The 17991-nt window shown below is 43.4% G+C and overlaps 1 protein-coding gene across 3 annotated transcripts in view; it reads left to right on the top strand.

Moving 5' to 3' along the window:
• The window catches only part of arap1 (ArfGAP with RhoGAP domain, ankyrin repeat and PH domain 1), a 113920-nt gene that overhangs the window by 79020 nt on the left and 16909 nt on the right, over window positions 1-17991 (top strand). For all 3 annotated transcript variants that reach the window (XM_080429607.1, XM_080429608.1, XM_080429606.1), the window contains exons 17-30: window positions 474-576; window positions 2288-2480; window positions 2724-2769; window positions 3097-3260; window positions 7022-7234; window positions 8172-8277; window positions 10501-10648; window positions 13071-13151; window positions 13307-13396; window positions 13479-13596; window positions 15486-15608; window positions 15907-16049; window positions 16563-16645; window positions 17286-17345. In XM_080429607.1, coding sequence (XP_080285733.1) covers window positions 474-576; window positions 2288-2480; window positions 2724-2769; window positions 3097-3260; window positions 7022-7234; window positions 8172-8277; window positions 10501-10648; window positions 13071-13151; window positions 13307-13396; window positions 13479-13596; window positions 15486-15608; window positions 15907-16049; window positions 16563-16645; window positions 17286-17345 — 1671 coding nt within the window. The remainder of the gene's footprint in view (window positions 1-473; window positions 577-2287; window positions 2481-2723; window positions 2770-3096; window positions 3261-7021; window positions 7235-8171; window positions 8278-10500; window positions 10649-13070; window positions 13152-13306; window positions 13397-13478; window positions 13597-15485; window positions 15609-15906; window positions 16050-16562; window positions 16646-17285; window positions 17346-17991) is intronic.

Here is a 17991-nt window from a genome sequence, read left to right as displayed (position 1 = left end):
TGGTCCAAAAATAAACACCGCGTGTCGGCGTTATTGTCAGGGAGGAGGTTCTGTATAGTTTATGATAGTCAGTCACTTATATTTGATACAGTCTGTTTCTGGCGAAAATGTAACTAATTTGGCGGAAGTAACATTAGCGTTTTCTCACCGTCAGTTGATGCTTCATATCCATAAGAGTCAACCCGCCGTGGTCATTTGTTTATTTTTGGAACACAGTTCTTATTTGACGCGATATTAAATACGTCTATGGGATTCAGAACGGGGGTGGAAAACTGCGAACCAGGTAGACAAACAAAGGATGTGTAAATGACATCAGACTTCGGCGGTCTATTGTGGAGCAATGAATATGTACACAGCTACAGTACAGTACAGTGGTTGTGACTGTACAGAAGCAGAACTGTTATTGAAACCGTATTATTCTCCCTGTCTGTCTATATCTTTGTCTCTCTGCTTCCTCCCTCCTTCTCTCTCAGTTATGACTTTACATTTGAGCTGTACTCGGACTCGGACCGGCTTTATCTGTTTGGCACAGATGAAGAACAGAGCCATAAAGAATGGGTCAAGTCCATTGCCAAGGTATAAAGACCGGCCTTTTTTGTTTGTTTGTTTCTTACTGTGCTTGATATACTGTGTGATAACGTGCAGCCTCAACTCAACTTTTAAACTTCATGGTTTGTGGTCATGGTGGATTTAAGCCAGTTTTAGGGCAAATGCTGATTGCAAAAGCAGGCAGCCATTGGCCTGATTTCACCTCCTGTATAACTGCAAACAAGACTGGCCAAACACCCATTTATATTCTTCTTAGTGTTGATTGTAAATCTGTAATTGATTTAGATATTTCATTTGTAAAAAGCTCAACTGACTTGACAAAGTATAACAAGAAACCTAAAACCTAAAAACAAAGTGTTTTTCTTTTCATAATTCTAGCCATTTCACTGAGCTGAATTTAATGCTATATCAGTGTCCATAGTATTTACCTGATGACTGGGAGGACAAATATTAGCTCTCATGTCATCTCTCTGACAAATATTGTGATTGACTGCTGGTGGTTCATACCTTTAGGGATAATGTACAGTATATGATACAGAATAGGTCAATCATGTAATTTGATTAGGGTGTCTGGATGGCATAGAGGTAGAAACGCTCACCCACCACCTCGGAAACCCGGGTTTAATCCCTGGCAGTGGTGCCGCCGGCTTGGCCGCACTCCATCGAGCACAATTGGCCGTGTTCATGGCTGGGAATCCAGCAGGGGAGGGTGTCCTTATTGCTGCACTAGTGACCCCAGTTGTTTGGCTGGGACCTATTCAGCAGGGAGGGGATCTAGGTCAGATAGTGTGAACCTCTTTGTACTCGTATGTTATGCTGTCCAGGTGAAACGCCTCACTGTCGGGTGAAAAGTATAGCAGCTGTTGACTCCATGCGTATCAGAGTCGAGGTTGGCTACGCTCTCCCCAAGACCCCAACAGTAGGGGTTAGCAGCAATGACCAAACAAAAAAATGTTAAAAATGTCCTTTTTTAGTGAAGAGATTCAAGGTTAGGCTACACATTTAAGACAATCCCCAGGGGAATCCACTGTACCTTGGGGCAGTCATAGCTGAATGGGTAGAGAGGTCCCAGGTTTGATTCCCAGCACCGGCAATGTGTCGAAGTGTTCGTGACCAAGAAGTGTAACCCCTTAACACTCAGCTGGGTGAAGGTGAAAACTAAACTTCCCCTGCGGGATGAAATAGGCAGTGGTGGAAAAAGTACTCAAATTCTTTACTTAAGTAAAAGTACCAATACTGAAATATAAAAATACTCTGTTACAAGTAAAAGTCCAGAATAAAAAAAATACTTAAGTAAAAGTACAAAAGTATTGGCATCAAAATGTACTTAAAGTACCAAAAGTAAAAGTACTAAATATTTGAAAATAGCAGATCTACAAGCTCACAACGCGTCGCGATGCGACGCGTTGTGAGCTTGTAGATCTGCTATTTTCAAATAGCCTATGTATAAAATAAGGCTAAAGTGGTTAATGTATGTTTCATAATATCATCATTTAAATCTGAAAAGTAACTAGTAACTAAAGTTTCAAATAATTGTAGTGGAGTAAAAGTACAATATTTGCCTCTGAGATGTAGTGGAGTAGAAGTAAAAGTATTGGAAATTGGAAATACTCAAGTAAAGTACAAATACCTCAAAATTGTACTTAAGTACAGTACTTAAGTAAATGTACTTAGTTACTTTCCACCACTGGAAATAGGTCTAATTATTTACTATTATTATACCTTGTGTGTTCCCCAGACGTTCATCCCAGCCGACGCGGAGCCTCTGTTGAGGCTGGGGTTCGAGCGGATCGGTCGGCTGAAGTACAAAGACGGCTTGAACCTGCAGACCCCCAAGGTTGGTTGGTTCGCTCTGGTGGACTCCACCCTGCATGCCTACCTGGAGAACAGCCAGGGAGAGGAGATCCCCCTCCGCAAGCTGCAGGAGCTCTGTGAGTCACAACTCTGTTCATGTACATGCATGTACACACCTGTGTGTACAAAAAAACATAAAGGATAAACACTGTACATATGCACTTATCGTTGCTGTTCGGCAGAAACCGCTTATCTCCATATTTTAATTTTATTAAAATAAATGTATTTTCGTAAATTTGACTGTGTACTGTACACTACCAAAGCTTATTTTTTCCTGTGACTGCGGATTCACTCAAAAAAATTTGATGTCTTTTCCACAGCGATCCAACAGGACAACGGGGTTCTGGTTCTGGTGGAGAAGGGCAGGTGAGCAGGAGGAAACGTTGTTGCACATTTCAAAGCTGGTTCAAATGTCTGTTTCTAACGTGTCCAGTATTGGGGACACGGGTTAGTTCTTAATGTACCTAATATTTACAGTATGTTTCTTATGTATCATGCTACCCACTAAACAGCTATATTCAGAATGCCTATATGCGCACACACACACACACACACACACACACACACACACACACACACACACACACACACACACACACACACACACACACACACACACACACACACACACAAACACAAACACAAACAAACAAAATATGTGTTGTAAAACACCTCTCTCTCCTGTGCTGTCAGGACGCTGTACATCGAGGGAGAGAAGAAGCTGGACTTTGCAGGCTGGTGTGGGGCCATCCAGACAGCAGCAGGGAGCGGGGGAGACTCCCTGAGCCAGCAACAACTCACCAACACAGACATACCGGTCATCGTGCACAGCTGCATCACCTACATCACACAGTTTGGTGAGAACCACACACACACATACGGCGCGATTAGTAAAAAAAAAGAAAACGGGGGGGAACATTTTCAGAACCATTTTACCCTACTTCCTTGTATGACAAATAGTGAAAATAGCCTATCTACAACAAGCTCAATTTTATTTATGTTTATTGGGGAACATAAATAGCAAACATATCAGGCATTCTACATATCCCAAAAGGAAATGATTCAGTCTGACCAGAAGAAGGGATAAAACGGTGATAAAATTGCATACAGCACACTGGATTTGACTGTGTAAAGGGCATCAAGGCTATCAGCCATCCTTTGTGTGCGCCATTCTATTTAAAAATGAATACTGTAGGGTTGCCTGGTGGCTCAGCCAGTTAGTGCACAGACCATTATGCTTCTTGTGAGCACAAGGACTTGTCTCTCTACACTGACCTGATTACACTGATCTAAAGCATGGACGTCCCAAAAAATACATCTCAAAATTAAAAATGATGCTGTAGATCAAATGTATTGGCTTATAAAAGCATGCAGGCGCCAGGCGGCTAGTGAATTTCATCAGCACCTGTGGCTTGTGAACAAAACAAGAAAAGGGTTGGTTTCCTGTCCAAGGTTATACTGTAGCCACCGCATCACGCTGTGCAGACAGAGACGCACACACACACACACACACACACACACACACGCACACACACACGCACACGCACGCACGCACGCACGCACGCACGCGCGTTGAGAGTGTTCACTCTGTGTTTTGGAGAGGGAGAGAGGTTCGTTCGTGTGTGCGTGTGTGTGTGCGTGTGTGTGTGTGGCCTCATGTGACCATAATAGCAGGGCTTCTAGCTCAGCAGATGGTGGAACAACAAAACGTCTCTGTTCCACTTCGATCTCTCTCTCTCTCTCTCTCTCTCTCTCTCTCTCTCTCTCTCTCTCTCTCTCTCTCTGCCTCTCTCTGTCTCTCTGTCTCTCTCTGTCTCTCTGTCTCTCTCTCTTTGACCCGTTTCTCCCTTCATATCTCCTGTCCTTATCTCTCCTCTCCCACGCCTCTCTGCCAGCTCTCCTCTCCTCTCTCCTCTCCTCTCCTCTGTCCTGAGCTGCTCTCACTCATTACCTCAGTTCCCCTCTTCACTCTTCAATGGTCTCTTGACACCCTTCATTTTGATGTCCTCACAAGTATAGTAGTACAAACACTGTGTGTATGCCTGTGCGAGTGTGCGTGCGCGCGCGTGTGTTTGTTTGTGTGTGAATGAATGCTGCTCTCTGCAGATTTCCCCTGGTTTCCTGAGCAGAATGTTAATCCCTAGTCAGCGTTCCTGCCTGGAAACCACACAGAGTGTTTATTAACTAGTTGTCACGTCACTGGCTGCTGGAAACTGGCAGGAAGTTTAGGAATCTGACGTCATTGTCCCTTATGGCATTAACCACTTAAGAGCCATTTAATACTTCTTCATAAAGTCAGCGGTTCACCCCTGGCCTGCCCAGTATATTAGTTTTTTTGTAAATTAAAGCCCTACTTGAAGATACTACAGCGTCACACAAAAGTATAGAAATGAGCAGATCTGCCAGCTCGAAACACGTTTTGAGTGTCAAGCTATGTGTCAAGTTCCCTGAACAAGTCAATTAAGCCCCAACAGAGACCGAGAACTACACTGTTGAAAAGTTAAATTGTGTATACAGTACATACATGTATGTATGTGTGTGTATAAATATTACTCTTTCCATTGCTGTGCTCCTCCTGGTTGCCACCTGGGACAGGAATCATATACATAATACTGATGTCAATAGATTAATATTACAGTGTACACAAGGATCATAGACCTTGTTGACTTTTTCGTGTGTGTGTGTGCGTGTGTGGGAGCTCCAGACTAACTCCCCCCCTCCCCCGTCCCAGAACTGTCCCAAAATAAAAATGTAACCGTCCCAAAATGAATGTAATGTAATCCGTTTATAATAATACATTAATGTAATTTTAAATATATATATATATAATGTATTATTATTATTATTATTGTTATTGCTGTTGAAATGGCTTGGCAATCCTTTCTATTTTTATACTGTGATTTGTGGCTACAAAAAATCTGATTGCCACAGCCAGGGTTGCTTGCTGGTGTAAGAGGGGGTGTGGGTAGGTGCAAACATCTTAATAAACCTCTGGCACACAATGTGTTAATATCAGTGTTGGGTAACGTGCGTTAGTAATGTAACGCCGTTACGTAATATATTACCGAATTGCGGTAACGGGTAATATAGCGCATTACTACAAGGAGAAGCTGTAATATATTATTAAAATGACACTACGTTACTACGTTACTTTGTGCGTTACCCACCAAAGTGAAGGTGTTGTTTTTATCCACCCACAAAGCCGCAGCCTACAGCAAAATCCCTGTTAAAACTAAGCGCGCACCTCTCTCTACAGCTATCATTGTCAACAAATCTCTGTGATTCTAATTTTACTATAATGGCTGAAGGGAGAGACAATTCCTTGTGCCAATTGTGTTTATATAAGATGATAGTCTATTTAATTTATTTAAAGAAGGCAAGTTAAGTATCACACAATGCAATATTCCAATTTACACACGTCAGTTTTATTCATCGATTATGCAGGAAATAATGAACTGATTACAAAAATATAAAATAATCTCTAATCAGTAACATGTAGGTGATATTTATGTCTATCAAATGTGGTTTTATTGAAAGGCAATTAAAGTCCAGAGCTAAGTTAGAAGCCAAACATCGGGTGTGTGTGCTCAATGTAAAATCCCCATGGTGCGGCTGCAGAGTTCATGTCAGTCAATTTTTTAAACTCATGCCATGTCTATCTAAATGAGTGTCGGCTGGGAATGTCAAAATGCTGTGTTAAGAGATTTTATTTGCCACTTTGACCACACATGGATGGAGTTTAGATCCCATAGGGACGGTTGTGTTACTTAAAATTGGCTAGTTGTTGGTTGTCAAACAAGTGGTACTGTAGGTCAAGATGCATTTTGTTATGATGTGTTATTGGTTGACACAATGACACTACAGTATAACTGTTCACTGTTCAGAGAGGTCAAATTTTGAACAATTAAATGACCTTAACCATATTTCTATGTCCTTAATTTCATAGGCTCAACATTCTATGCTGCTCATGCAGTCCTTGTTCTGTGGACTTTAATTTAAAAAAAAAGGTATAGAAAGAGGCTAGTCGTGTCATTATAGGCTACATTATAGAAGGTATGTCTATTAATACATTTATTAATTTAAGTCAAATTGATTCATTAATGTAATTCATAATCCTATCTTATAATGTAAATGCCTGCCCATCTGCCATCTCTGTGTCCCAAAAATAATTTGTGGGCTAATAATAATAATACAAAATCTTCAATTGTAGCTTCTTTTTTTTTTAAGTAACTAAAAAGTAATATGTAATATTAATATATTACTGTTGCTCAGACATTAATATGTAACGAAATGTATTACTTTAAAATGAAGGTAATAAGTAATAGTAATATATTACTAAAATAAAGTAACTTGCCCAACACTGGTTAATATAGGATGCATTACACCACAACCAGGGGCGTCTAAGGGCCATTCACACAGAGCACTATAACTATAAAAATATAGTTGTAAAAATCTTTCTAAGTCAAGTGTTGGCTGTGATATAATCACGATATACTGTACCACAGCCTGTCGTCTTTTATTACTAAAGTATAATATAGCTTACCTAGAGCACCTGTGTACTGTACAGTATGTTTCCTGTGTTGAGTGTAAATGCTAAGTGTTCCTTCCTTCTCCTCAGGTCTGATGTCGGAGGGGATCTACCGCAAGAGCGGCGTGAACTCGCGCGTGGAGGCCATGTACGAGGCGTTCCGCCGCGACGCCCGCAGCGTCCACCTGAAAGAGGGCGTGGACCAGCCGGACGACGTCTCCAACACGCTCAAACGCTTCTTCCGGAAGTCGGAAGAGGGTCTGCTCACGTTGCAGGCCGCCAGCGCCTGGCTCGGCACTCCTGGTACGTTTGAAGAGGAGATGAGATGGATCAAAGTTCATTTGGATTCCATAGAAGTCAGCATGTCTTCTATGGAAGCATGTCTTGCCCCGAAAACAGGCTATCTACAAGATCACAACGCGTTGTACAGATGACCTGTTTTCGCTCATTTGTTATTAGGACTATAAATTGTTACTTAACATTACTTAAAACAATTATTTCCCTGTTCCTTCTGTTGCCACAAATGAAAAAGAACATCCAGACGCATTTGCTGTTTCTGTTCATTTTCTACTTCTTGGCAAGGCACACGTGAGGTCAGCTAGTGTAACGACATGGTAGATATTCATTTACAGTGTGGCTTCTAGGGTTAAGATGGTATGTCTGTCTGCCTGTCTATCTGTGTATGTGACTGTCTGTGGTTCATTCTGCAAACTACTGGACAAATCGGCACTGCATTTCTTTTGCACGCTGCCAGTGGAGTAAATTCACACAAAAAACTTTTTTCACATTTTGTGAAGTCAGAGTCTCTGATCCAGTGGGCCACAGGGATGCTGTGCCATTATTACACCCTGTCTTGTTTTTGTTTCCTTTGGTGGAACAGTTTTCCTGCACGCTGCACTGACTCCTTCCTCATTTATCCTCTAGATGTGACAGGAAGCTGTGTGGGGAGATGCTAATTTCCCAGCTCAGCATCCACCCCGACTGTGAATCTGTGCCCGCTTTTATCCTCTCCAACACATTATTACACTTGAAGTCATGTTGGAGGAACACCCACACGTTCCCACCAGAGGCAGTTAGCAGAGAACACATCACACAGAAACACTTAGATACTGATGTTACACTAAATGCCTGGAGTTATGCAGCCTAATTAGACTTTATCTCCTTATCTCTCTCTCTCATTCTCTCTCTCTCTCTCTCTCTCTCTCTCTCTCTGTTTCTCTTTCCCCCTCCCTCCCTCCAGACCTTCAGGATGATAGTGTGAAGATACAGAAGTACCAGGAGCTGTTGAGCAGACTGCCCCGCGTCAACAAGGCTACGCTACGAGCCCTGGTCAACCATCTTTACTGGTTAGAGACCACACACATCCACGCTTTCACTCCTGCCATGCATTCAACTTGTCTTCTTCTCTAAAACTGTCTCTAATAAAGGGTATTTTCACTGATCCCAGAGGGGAAATGATTTCTCTCCACTGGACCATAACTATTAGGAGCAGTGTGCTGCTCCCATGTGAGCGCCCGGGGAGCAATTAGGGGTTCAGTGTCTTGCTCAGGGACACCTCGACACGAAGCCCAGAGGAGCCCGGGATTGAAACCGCCGACCTTTGAATTTCCAAACATCCCCTCTACCGCTCTCTCCTCAGCCACTGTCACCTTTTAACCCCTCACCATTAAAGGGATATTTCACTTTCAAAAAAACTTTTGGTCATTTTATCGTCTACTCAGGTTTTTGTGACCCCCCCCAGACCGTTTTTAAGTTGCTTGATTCACCATTTAGATATTTGATAATCATTTTATCAGACACGCCCCCTTCCTATACAAACCCATTATAACTTCAAACTCCATTTTTAACATGTTAGATTCATCAAAAACACCCGTCCTTGGTTCTGCTGACTCACCCTGCCCTCCTAATACGTGAGGGGGCCGTGTTTTTTTTATTACTTTTTTCTTTTATTTAATTTAATTTTGTGTTGTAACGAAAAACATCACATGGATGCACCTGGGACGTATCATCAGTGTTGTAGCCTGGGGTCATAGGATGTTTCGGGTCTCGCAACATACACCCTCACCCAGGTGACCCAGCCGGGGTTGATCAAGCCCCGACTTACGTCCCAGTAGCTACCCACGGTCAGTCCTATAGGACAACCCACAGGGCCACTCAGTCCGCTTCTCCGGAAATACTCTGCCGGGACTCGGGGAGGCTCTGGCACGTGGAGGGACTAGGCTCTGTGGGTTGTCTCCTGGCCGGGCTCCTCCTTCGTCTCACCAGGTCCAGGACCTGTGCGCTGCACCAGACTCCCCTGCTCCAAACATTTCATTCTGGTGTGATGGTGTCTTGGCCCGTGACACCATCACATTGGTGGTACTGCAGGCTGGTGGTACTGCAGTCTCCCTTGCGTCTTACTTGAATGGTCCTCCCAAAGGCCTCACCGTGGATTTGTTGGGCTTCTTCCTCACGGAAGACACAGACTGGGGCGCCAACCCAAACTGCTCCCGGATGCCGTCTACATTCCGGCTGTCACCCGTCTCTCCGGTGGTCACCAAACTATTCCTGGTTGTCACGTAGTCTATAAATTCCTATGAGCCACTATAAATAGAATAACTATAACGAAAAACATCACATGGATGCACCTGGGACGTATCATCAGTTGTTGTATTTAATTCTTTTCATTTTCCAAAAAAAATATTAAAAATAAATGAAAAAAGTAATAAAAAAAAAACACGGCCCCCTCACGTATTAAGAGGGCAGGGTGAGTCAGCAGAACCAAGGACGGGTGTTTTTGATGAATCTAACAAGTTAAAAATGGAGTTTGAAGTTATAATGGGTTTGTATAGGAAGGGGGCGTGTCTGATAAAATGAATATCAAATCTAAATACTGAATCAAGCAACTTAAAAACGGTCTGGGGGGTCACAAAAGCCTGAGTAGACGATAAAAAAATTTTTGAAAGTGAAACATCCCTTTAACACATTGAATGCCAAAAACGGTCCGGACCGTTTTTGAGGATCCAAACGAGAAGTGCCGAAAACGGTCCGGACCGTTTTTGACCCAATTCTATTTTTATACATGTGGGCCACGTGGGGCGCTAAAACGAAACTTTGACATCACCCAAGGAGTTTCTGAGAAGAAGAGGCTGGATCTGGCTCCATGTCAAAAATCCTTCCGGTCGGCGTTTTCAATGTTATCTCCTTGACTAAAAGCTTAATATCTCCATTTCTTTTTAACGTGGTGGAAACGAGCCGTTTTCGATCGGCGATCACGCTGCAATGGAGGATCGCGTTAGAAATATTATTGTTCCAGGCGTTAGTCGGGACCCTCCGCCGTCTCGCACGCACGCTTTGTTTACATGCACTTCCGCGTCGGGGCTGCTACAGCACGAAACGTATAACGCAAGTGGATGGAAGAAATGCAGGCACTCAACGTATAATATTTTAATAAACCTCTGGCACCCAATGTGTTAAATGATTTACCCCAAACTTCTCATAAATGGAATCTTACATCTAACGTTCTGAACAGCAGTGTGTTCATGTTGCTGTGTGTAGTTTTTTGAGCATTGGTGTGGGGTGTGTTTCAGTGTGCAGCGTTTTGCTGAGCTCAACCAGATGAACCCTCACAACCTGGCCATAGTGTTCGGTCCCACGCTGTTCCAGACGGACGGGAAGGACTACACGGCGGTGCGCGTGGTGGAGGACCTCATCCAACACTACACGCACATCTTTCAGGTCAGACTCCCTTCATCGGACATCATTTAAAGTGGTCCTCAAACCTTTTCATGCCAAGGACCCCCAAAATGATAACTATTTGGCCGTGGACCCACCATCTGAAAATGTTTTGTGCCAGGGACCCCCCCAGAAGAGAAGATTTGTGTTAAAAATATCATATGTATTCAAAATGTTTTCAAAAATAGCAGATGTACAAGCTCGCAGCGTGGCACAAAGTGAAGTGCTGTGAGCTTGTATATCTGCTATTTTTGAGAACCACTGTTCTCAATCCTACGAGTTTTCTGAAAAACGCAATGTTACTACATAGCTAAAGTCTAAAGAGACATAGATGCTTTCCTGGTTTTAATGGGTTAAACAACTTTCTAGATGTTTTTGGAAGAAATAGCAGATCTACAAGCTCACAACGTGCTGCAAAGCGGCCGACAACTGATGTCAAAACGCTGACGCTGTTGTGTAACATGTCACGCCTCTGATTGCAATGTACAAGCACACAGCGAGAGAGAGAGGCTTCTGTGAGGTTCTGTGTAGATAGATAGATTAGATAGACCTTTATTGATCCCACGGGGGAAATTCAGTTAAGTTACAGATACAGAGTAAGAAAGAGTACTGTAAGAAACGGCAGATACAGGAATAACATCACAACAAGCACCATCAATAATGAAGCAACAGTATACAGTAGTATACTGTATATACACCTGTACAATAGCTTGCACTATGCAGAACAACAAACAAAGTCACAGTGTCATCACGGTATCCCACCAAAAAAGCACAATCAAATCCGTACGCTAAGCGCTATACACACAATACACCCCAATACTAAAGCCTGCACTGCTGGGGGAAAAAAAGGATTTGTTGATTTTCTTTTTAATATTTCTTTGCCTTTTTTATTTTTTATGATTTGGACATGTCCAAAATTGGGATGCCTGGGTGGAAGTGGTTAAAATTGTTCCCTATTGATGAAAGTTAAAAAAGGGCGTGGTCATGGATGACATCACAGGCTGGTCACACGTCCAACATCTACATAGTCGTCTGACATCTATGACGTATGACTTCATATGACAGCCCCATTAGAGCCCCATTGACTTGCATTATGACGTTTTATTCAAATATTTTTTAAAGTATGAAATGCACATGTAAAAATACATGTATATATTTCTGTGTCCTACTGGCAGTGTGCATACAGTACATTATGAGGTTTCCACCCGACAGAGACGATTATGTAGAGAGCTAGCCTCTTGCACAGCCATGCCGTAAAAAAAAAAGAAGAAAAAAAGACTCAAAAAACGCGGCTCACCTCACGATGGCTTCTCCAGGCATTTGTTATGATCCTTAGGAACATAAACAGCGACGGGGAGGAGGAGGAGGGTGTTGGAGGAGTGGAAACTATGGGAGCGACGTATCACCGGCATTCTCACACACCAGACAACCACAAGCACGTGCAGACGGGTTGCATTGTTGGGCCCTAAAGTGGAGATTAACCCATTAAAGCCGGGAACGCGTTTGTGACATTTTAAGATTTATTTTGCAATTCAAAAATAGCAGATCTACAAGCTCATAGCGCGGCACCGAGTGCCGCGCTATGAGCTTGTAGATCTGCTATTTTTGAACAATCCTGAAAATGTGTGCAAATATTTGAATATAAATATATTTTTTTAAGTGAACATTTGTAACTCAAATCTTCGCTTCTGGGGGGGTTCCCGGAACAAAATATTTTGAGATGGGGGTCCGCGGGCAAATACATATCATTTTGGGTGGTCTTTCACATGAAAAAGTTTGAGAACCACTGATTATAGAAACATACGTTTTAAAAAAAAACTGTTAAAAAAATGTTTTCATGATTTTTCAAAACAATTGCAGATCTACAAGCTCATAGCGTGGCACTCGGTGCCGCGCTATGAGCTTGTATATCTGCTATTTTTGAATAGCCAAATTGTAAGATAATGGTTAAAGTGGTTAAAATCTGAAATGACAGATGCTTTCCCGGTCTTAATGGGTTAAAAGGACATCGTCTCTGTCGGGTGGAAACCTCATATGTCCAAAACTGTTATGTTTCAGGATTCAAAATGACTACCTTTGACGCTTTTGTGTTGACGCTGTAGTATGATCAAGTTGGGCCGTTAATTTACGAAAAAAAACACAAAAAGTTACAATGTGAAGACGAGAGGTTTCTGCTCGACAGCAACGGTATTAGATAAATACAGACTCCCTGTAGAGAGGCATGTCGAGGCAGGTTTAACAAGGGAGGTGAAGGAAGCCGAGGGGGATGATGTTTGGTGTTTGCAAACACGGGCAGGGATTCTCAGCAGGGATCAAAGGATTGATCCGCTGTGAGTAGTAATGAGGTGTAATGAAGGCTTGATCTGCTGTGCCTTGTAATGAAGTGTAATAATGAAGGGCTGATGATACATGTGCATGTTTGTAGGTGGATGAGGAGCGGCTCAAGACGGAGCTGGCTGAGATCACTGCCATCATCAACATGAGAAAGAACGGCAACACATCAAAAGTGAGTACTTGTAAAAGCATTGGTTTCCATACAAACGGTGTGCCGTTACATAACCAAACATTATTGTTGCAATATGTACAACTATTCAAAAGGTTGTGAATTATTTGAGGTCAGACTCCCTGTAATAATAAGTGTGTGTGTGTGTGTGTGTGCAGCCCACTGTGATCGGAGGCTCAGGACCATTAATATGTACAGTGTACTTGGAGGACACGGATCCACGCGCCAAGTCAGAGCAGCATGTCAAGGTAACCCCTAATGACACGATGCATAAATTAGGCATAAAGCTGTCATGCTCTTGTCTTATCTCGTCCCGTCTTGTCTCTTCAGATCCCCGGCGCGATGACAGCGGCAGAGCTGACCTGTGAGATCCTGGACCGGCGGAAGATTGCGGTCAAAGACAAAGATTACTGGAGCTGTTGGGAGGTCAACGAGAAGGAGGAGGCAGGTGAGAGAGAGAGAGACGGAGGTTTAGCCTCACATATTTCCATTTTTTTAACACCTCAGCTAGGTATGTGCAGAACATGACCAGCTCAGTGGCCTTGCGGTTAGATTGTCCGCCCTGAGATCGAAAGTTTGGGGTTCAATTCCCCAGCCGGGTCATACCAAAAACGGGACCCAATGCCTCCCTGCGTGGTACTCGGCATGATAGGTTGGATTGTGGGTAAGTCCCTGTGACATACTAGCGTCATGTCCGGGGAATGTGCTTGCACATCATGGCTGGGGAATGTACATCAAGCTGCCTCACGCTGCAGAAACAGGAGATAGGCTCCTGCCATGGGCAACATGGCTTGGCAAGGCCTGTTATGTGTTTCAAAAGGTGTAAAACGTATGTGATATTTTGGGATTTACGGTACTTTCTTCTTTCCTACTGGCATTGTGCGCAAGACATTTGGCGCAGATCGGTCCAGTGGTTTGCGAGATTAGACCCGGACTCCCACACAGACAGCACACACAAGGCCCTCTTCTAGACTGCTCGGCCCCCTACAGTGCCATGCCATAAAAGCAAGAAAAAAACACAATCTCATAATTTGAACTGATCAGGAGTAAAAAGTCACAGAGGTGCAACAGCCTACAGTAATACTAAAATTTCCTCACAATGGAACTAAATTAATTCACTGTATTCACAATACAGCTTATCAATTGTTAGTTGCGTCTTTTGGCTCGCCGCGGCATATCCTGGTTGAAACATAAGCATCCCTCATCCGTGGCGATCATTTTGGCAAACAACCTGGTCAAGCATTCCTGCCGGGTTTTGTCACACTTCTTCAAAGTGAAAGCCCGTATTGATGTTTTCTGTGAAGCAGTCGGCCTGAACTGATATCATCACCGCCGCTAGCATCGCTCCGCGTCACTGTCTGGTGCTGAGATTCTGATTTGTTTTGCTTTGCTCCTAAACCAACTCACTATCGCATTACATAAAACAACTCAAGAGCATGTGACCGAAAAAACTAGCAAACTCGATCTGACCATCTACAAAGTCCTAGGAACCAACCCGACAAATTTAGACAACACTTACTGTAACCACCTAAACCTATATTTTGCTGTACATAAAATTGTGAAAATAGCCTATATACATTCCGCAAGATGTTTACAAATAGTAACTAGGCTTCTAAGTTATAATTAGATCCATGCAAAGCATTGTGGTACCATAGTTTGTTTAAGCCCATCCAGTCAGTGTAGCATGCAAAACTCCACAAAGGAAGATCTGGCATCTCTTTGTCATTGTTTACATTTTGAGCTGGGCGTGAACAGACTTTGAGCATACTCAAACTACCTGGCTGTGGGCCCAGAAGCAAGCCGGGTGTCTCTTTATGTTATGTCTATTTAAATACCAACCAGCACTCAACCAGTTGTTCCAGCATTCATTCACCACGTCACTGGTTCCACCTGCTGGTTCAGAGGTACTTACAGCACACAACACACCTGCTGCTTCCTGGACACTAATGAGATGAGTCACAGAGGGAGAGGGGAGGGAGAGAGAGGAGCGCTAAGCTGAATTCCAATACTCAAATTTCTGGCTCCTCCAGCATGGCGGTGTTACAGTGAAATTGGTGACCTGCCGAAATATGTGACCATCTTGTGGACTTCACATGAACTTACATAACTTTAAATACGTGGCCTAAATACCGCTAGGTCGAACTCTGCTAATAAACAAACCGCAATGATTTACGTTCGGACACTGACGTCATGATTGTTAAGCAGTAGTGTAGCGCATACAAAGCAAACTGCTGGACATAAACAAAAAAAGCTGTCCTCATACCCCACACTTGAAATTGAAAAGGCTGAGAATATTGGTTGAGGTCTTGTCCTCATCATTGTTGTCTTGTGTTTCAGAACGTCCTCTGTACCATCAGGAGAAAGTCCTACCTTTCCTCTACTCCCCCGACTCTGACTCACCTAAAAATACCCTGCTTATCAAAAGACACCCTGCCATGGAGGCCATCATCGTCTACCTGGGTACACACACACACACACACACACACACACACACACACACACACACACACACACACACACACACACGCACACACATTTTAATAATGTATTTATGCCCACATAAGAGATACAATACAATGACACAGTGCAAGGTGCTGTAAAAATGTACAGTCAACACATCTTGGACATTTACCCAAACACTCAGGGGTAGAAGTAACAGACACACACGCGCACGCACACACACACACATAGGCTGTCTCTAAATTCATCCTGACTGTCATGTTTTCCGTGTGTGTGCATGCATGTGTTGACTCTCTAGCCAGTAAAGCCAGCAAGACAGAGGTGACCAAACACGGAACGCTGAAGTTCCGAGAGGAGAGGAGCATTCTGGGACTAGGAAGCTTCCACGACCGCTACTTCATGCTGGGAGGCAGCTCTCTGAGGATGTACAAGGAGATCAGGGTAAGACCACATGCACGCACTGTCCAATCCTCATTCAAACCAGGAAAGTGTTAGTGTCATTTTTTTTAGATTCACACAGTCACAGCTCACAGCGTGGCACGAAGCGAGCTTGTATACTGTATCTGCTATTTTTTAAAACATTTTTGAAAAATCTTGAAAGTGTGAGAACTACTGATTTAGAAGGCATTTGTAGGATCGTAGGCTATTTTTAGCACCATAGTAGCCGTCTGTCGGTGTCGGCTCTCAGGTGCGAAATAAATCATGCCAAGGACGTATTTGGCCGCAGACCCCCACTTTTGAAAATATTTATTTGTGGCAGATGTTTTTCTCTCTCTCTCTCTCTGTCTGTCTGTCTGTCTGTCTGTCTGTCTGTCTGTCTGTCTGTCTGTCTGTCTGTCTGTCTGTCTGTCTGTCTGTCTGTCTCTCTGTGTCTCTGTGTCTCTGTGTCTCTGTCTCTCTGTCTCTCTGTGTCTCATCACCATCTCATGTCTGGTCTCTCCTTCTGGTTGTCAGAGTAACCGTCCAGATCGTGAATGGTCAGTTAAGAACCTGAAGGTCTACCTGGGCATCAAGAAGAAACTGCGTTCTCCCACATGGTAAGAACCACGAGTAGAACCTTCATACAGGGTTTAGAACAGTGGTCCTTTTTAATTTAGTTACAGACCTGTAAGGGTCCATTTGGAACCCCCTTAAGGAACGCTGAGGGTCCCTGGACCACATTTGGAGAAACACTGGTTCAGAACATTCCTCTGTTTCACTGTTCCACCATATAATGTTTAGAAAATGTGAACAAATAGTTATTATTGGTTTGGCCTCTAGGGGGCAGGCTAATCCAACTAACTACCAACCAACATCTAACTGTTAAAATCCCTTAGTGCCACAAATTCTTCTTACATTATTCTTTCCTTCTTCATGATTAGCCAGTTCAAGCCTATATACTTAGTTGACTGGGATCCCCCTGGGACCTATAATTGCCCCCCTCCTTTTTTCTTTTTCTTTTACCTCTACACCAAATGTGTTAGAGGTAACGCCGAAAATAGCCGATCTACAAGTTCATAATGTGTTGCGTTGCAATGCATTGTGAGCTGGTAGATCTGCTATTTATGCTGAATATTCTCACCTATTTTTGCTGAATGATCGCCTATTCTGACTTAGCCCAGAATAGGGATCCTAGCGTTCAGGTGGTTAAATGTGAGTCCAAACCTTGAACATGTGTCTCTGTGTCTCTCTGTGTAGCTGGGGTCTGACCGTGGTGTATGAGAGTGACAAACAAGAGAAGCCCGACAGACAGCAGTGGTGAGTAGCCGCCATGAACGTCCTGCATGTGAACCGTTATTAAACCGTAGGCTACACAGCCCAGGCATATCCGCTGTCCTCATGGCACAATGTCCGTGGCAGTAAAGCCTGATTTACGCAGTACTTAGTCGAATGATGTCGCCCGCCGAAAATAGCCAATCTACAAGCTCACAAGGGGTGAGCTGACAAGTCTTCCTCCACAAGCTCACACGTCTTCCTCAGACTCAAGTCTGAGGAAGACGTGTTTTGCTCGAAACATCACAGGTTTCTTTGGTGCAATAAAGCATCCGTCGCATTGGAGCCCTCAAGTGTGCGAGTGTTTATTTATTTTCTGAGAGAGAGAGCTTGACGTGAATGCTCTAACTGATGCCCAAAAGGAGTTGGAAGTTTCAGAGTTGAGTCGGTGTGACTTTATCACTCAACTCGCTGGAACTTTCCCATGAAACCTTGAGGGGCTTTAGTAAGGTTTTAGACTCCCCAAAATCCCTGCTCCTTCTCTGTAACAGAAATGTATTCTGACACTGTGGGAAGCCTTGACTCAGACTGTTTCAGTGCTTGGTATTTTGTCTTTCTCTGTGTGTGTTCTGAAGTTGTCTGCAGCCACAGAGACAACAACACACTGTTACAGGAAACTAGCTGGTAGGCT

This window comes from Gymnoscopelus braueri (genome assembly GCF_963280865.1).
Source record: "Gymnoscopelus braueri genome assembly, chromosome: 5".
NCBI classification, from domain to species: Eukaryota; Metazoa; Chordata; class Actinopteri; order Myctophiformes; family Myctophidae; genus Gymnoscopelus; species Gymnoscopelus braueri.
This window is presented reverse-complemented; position numbering and strand designations above follow the sequence as displayed.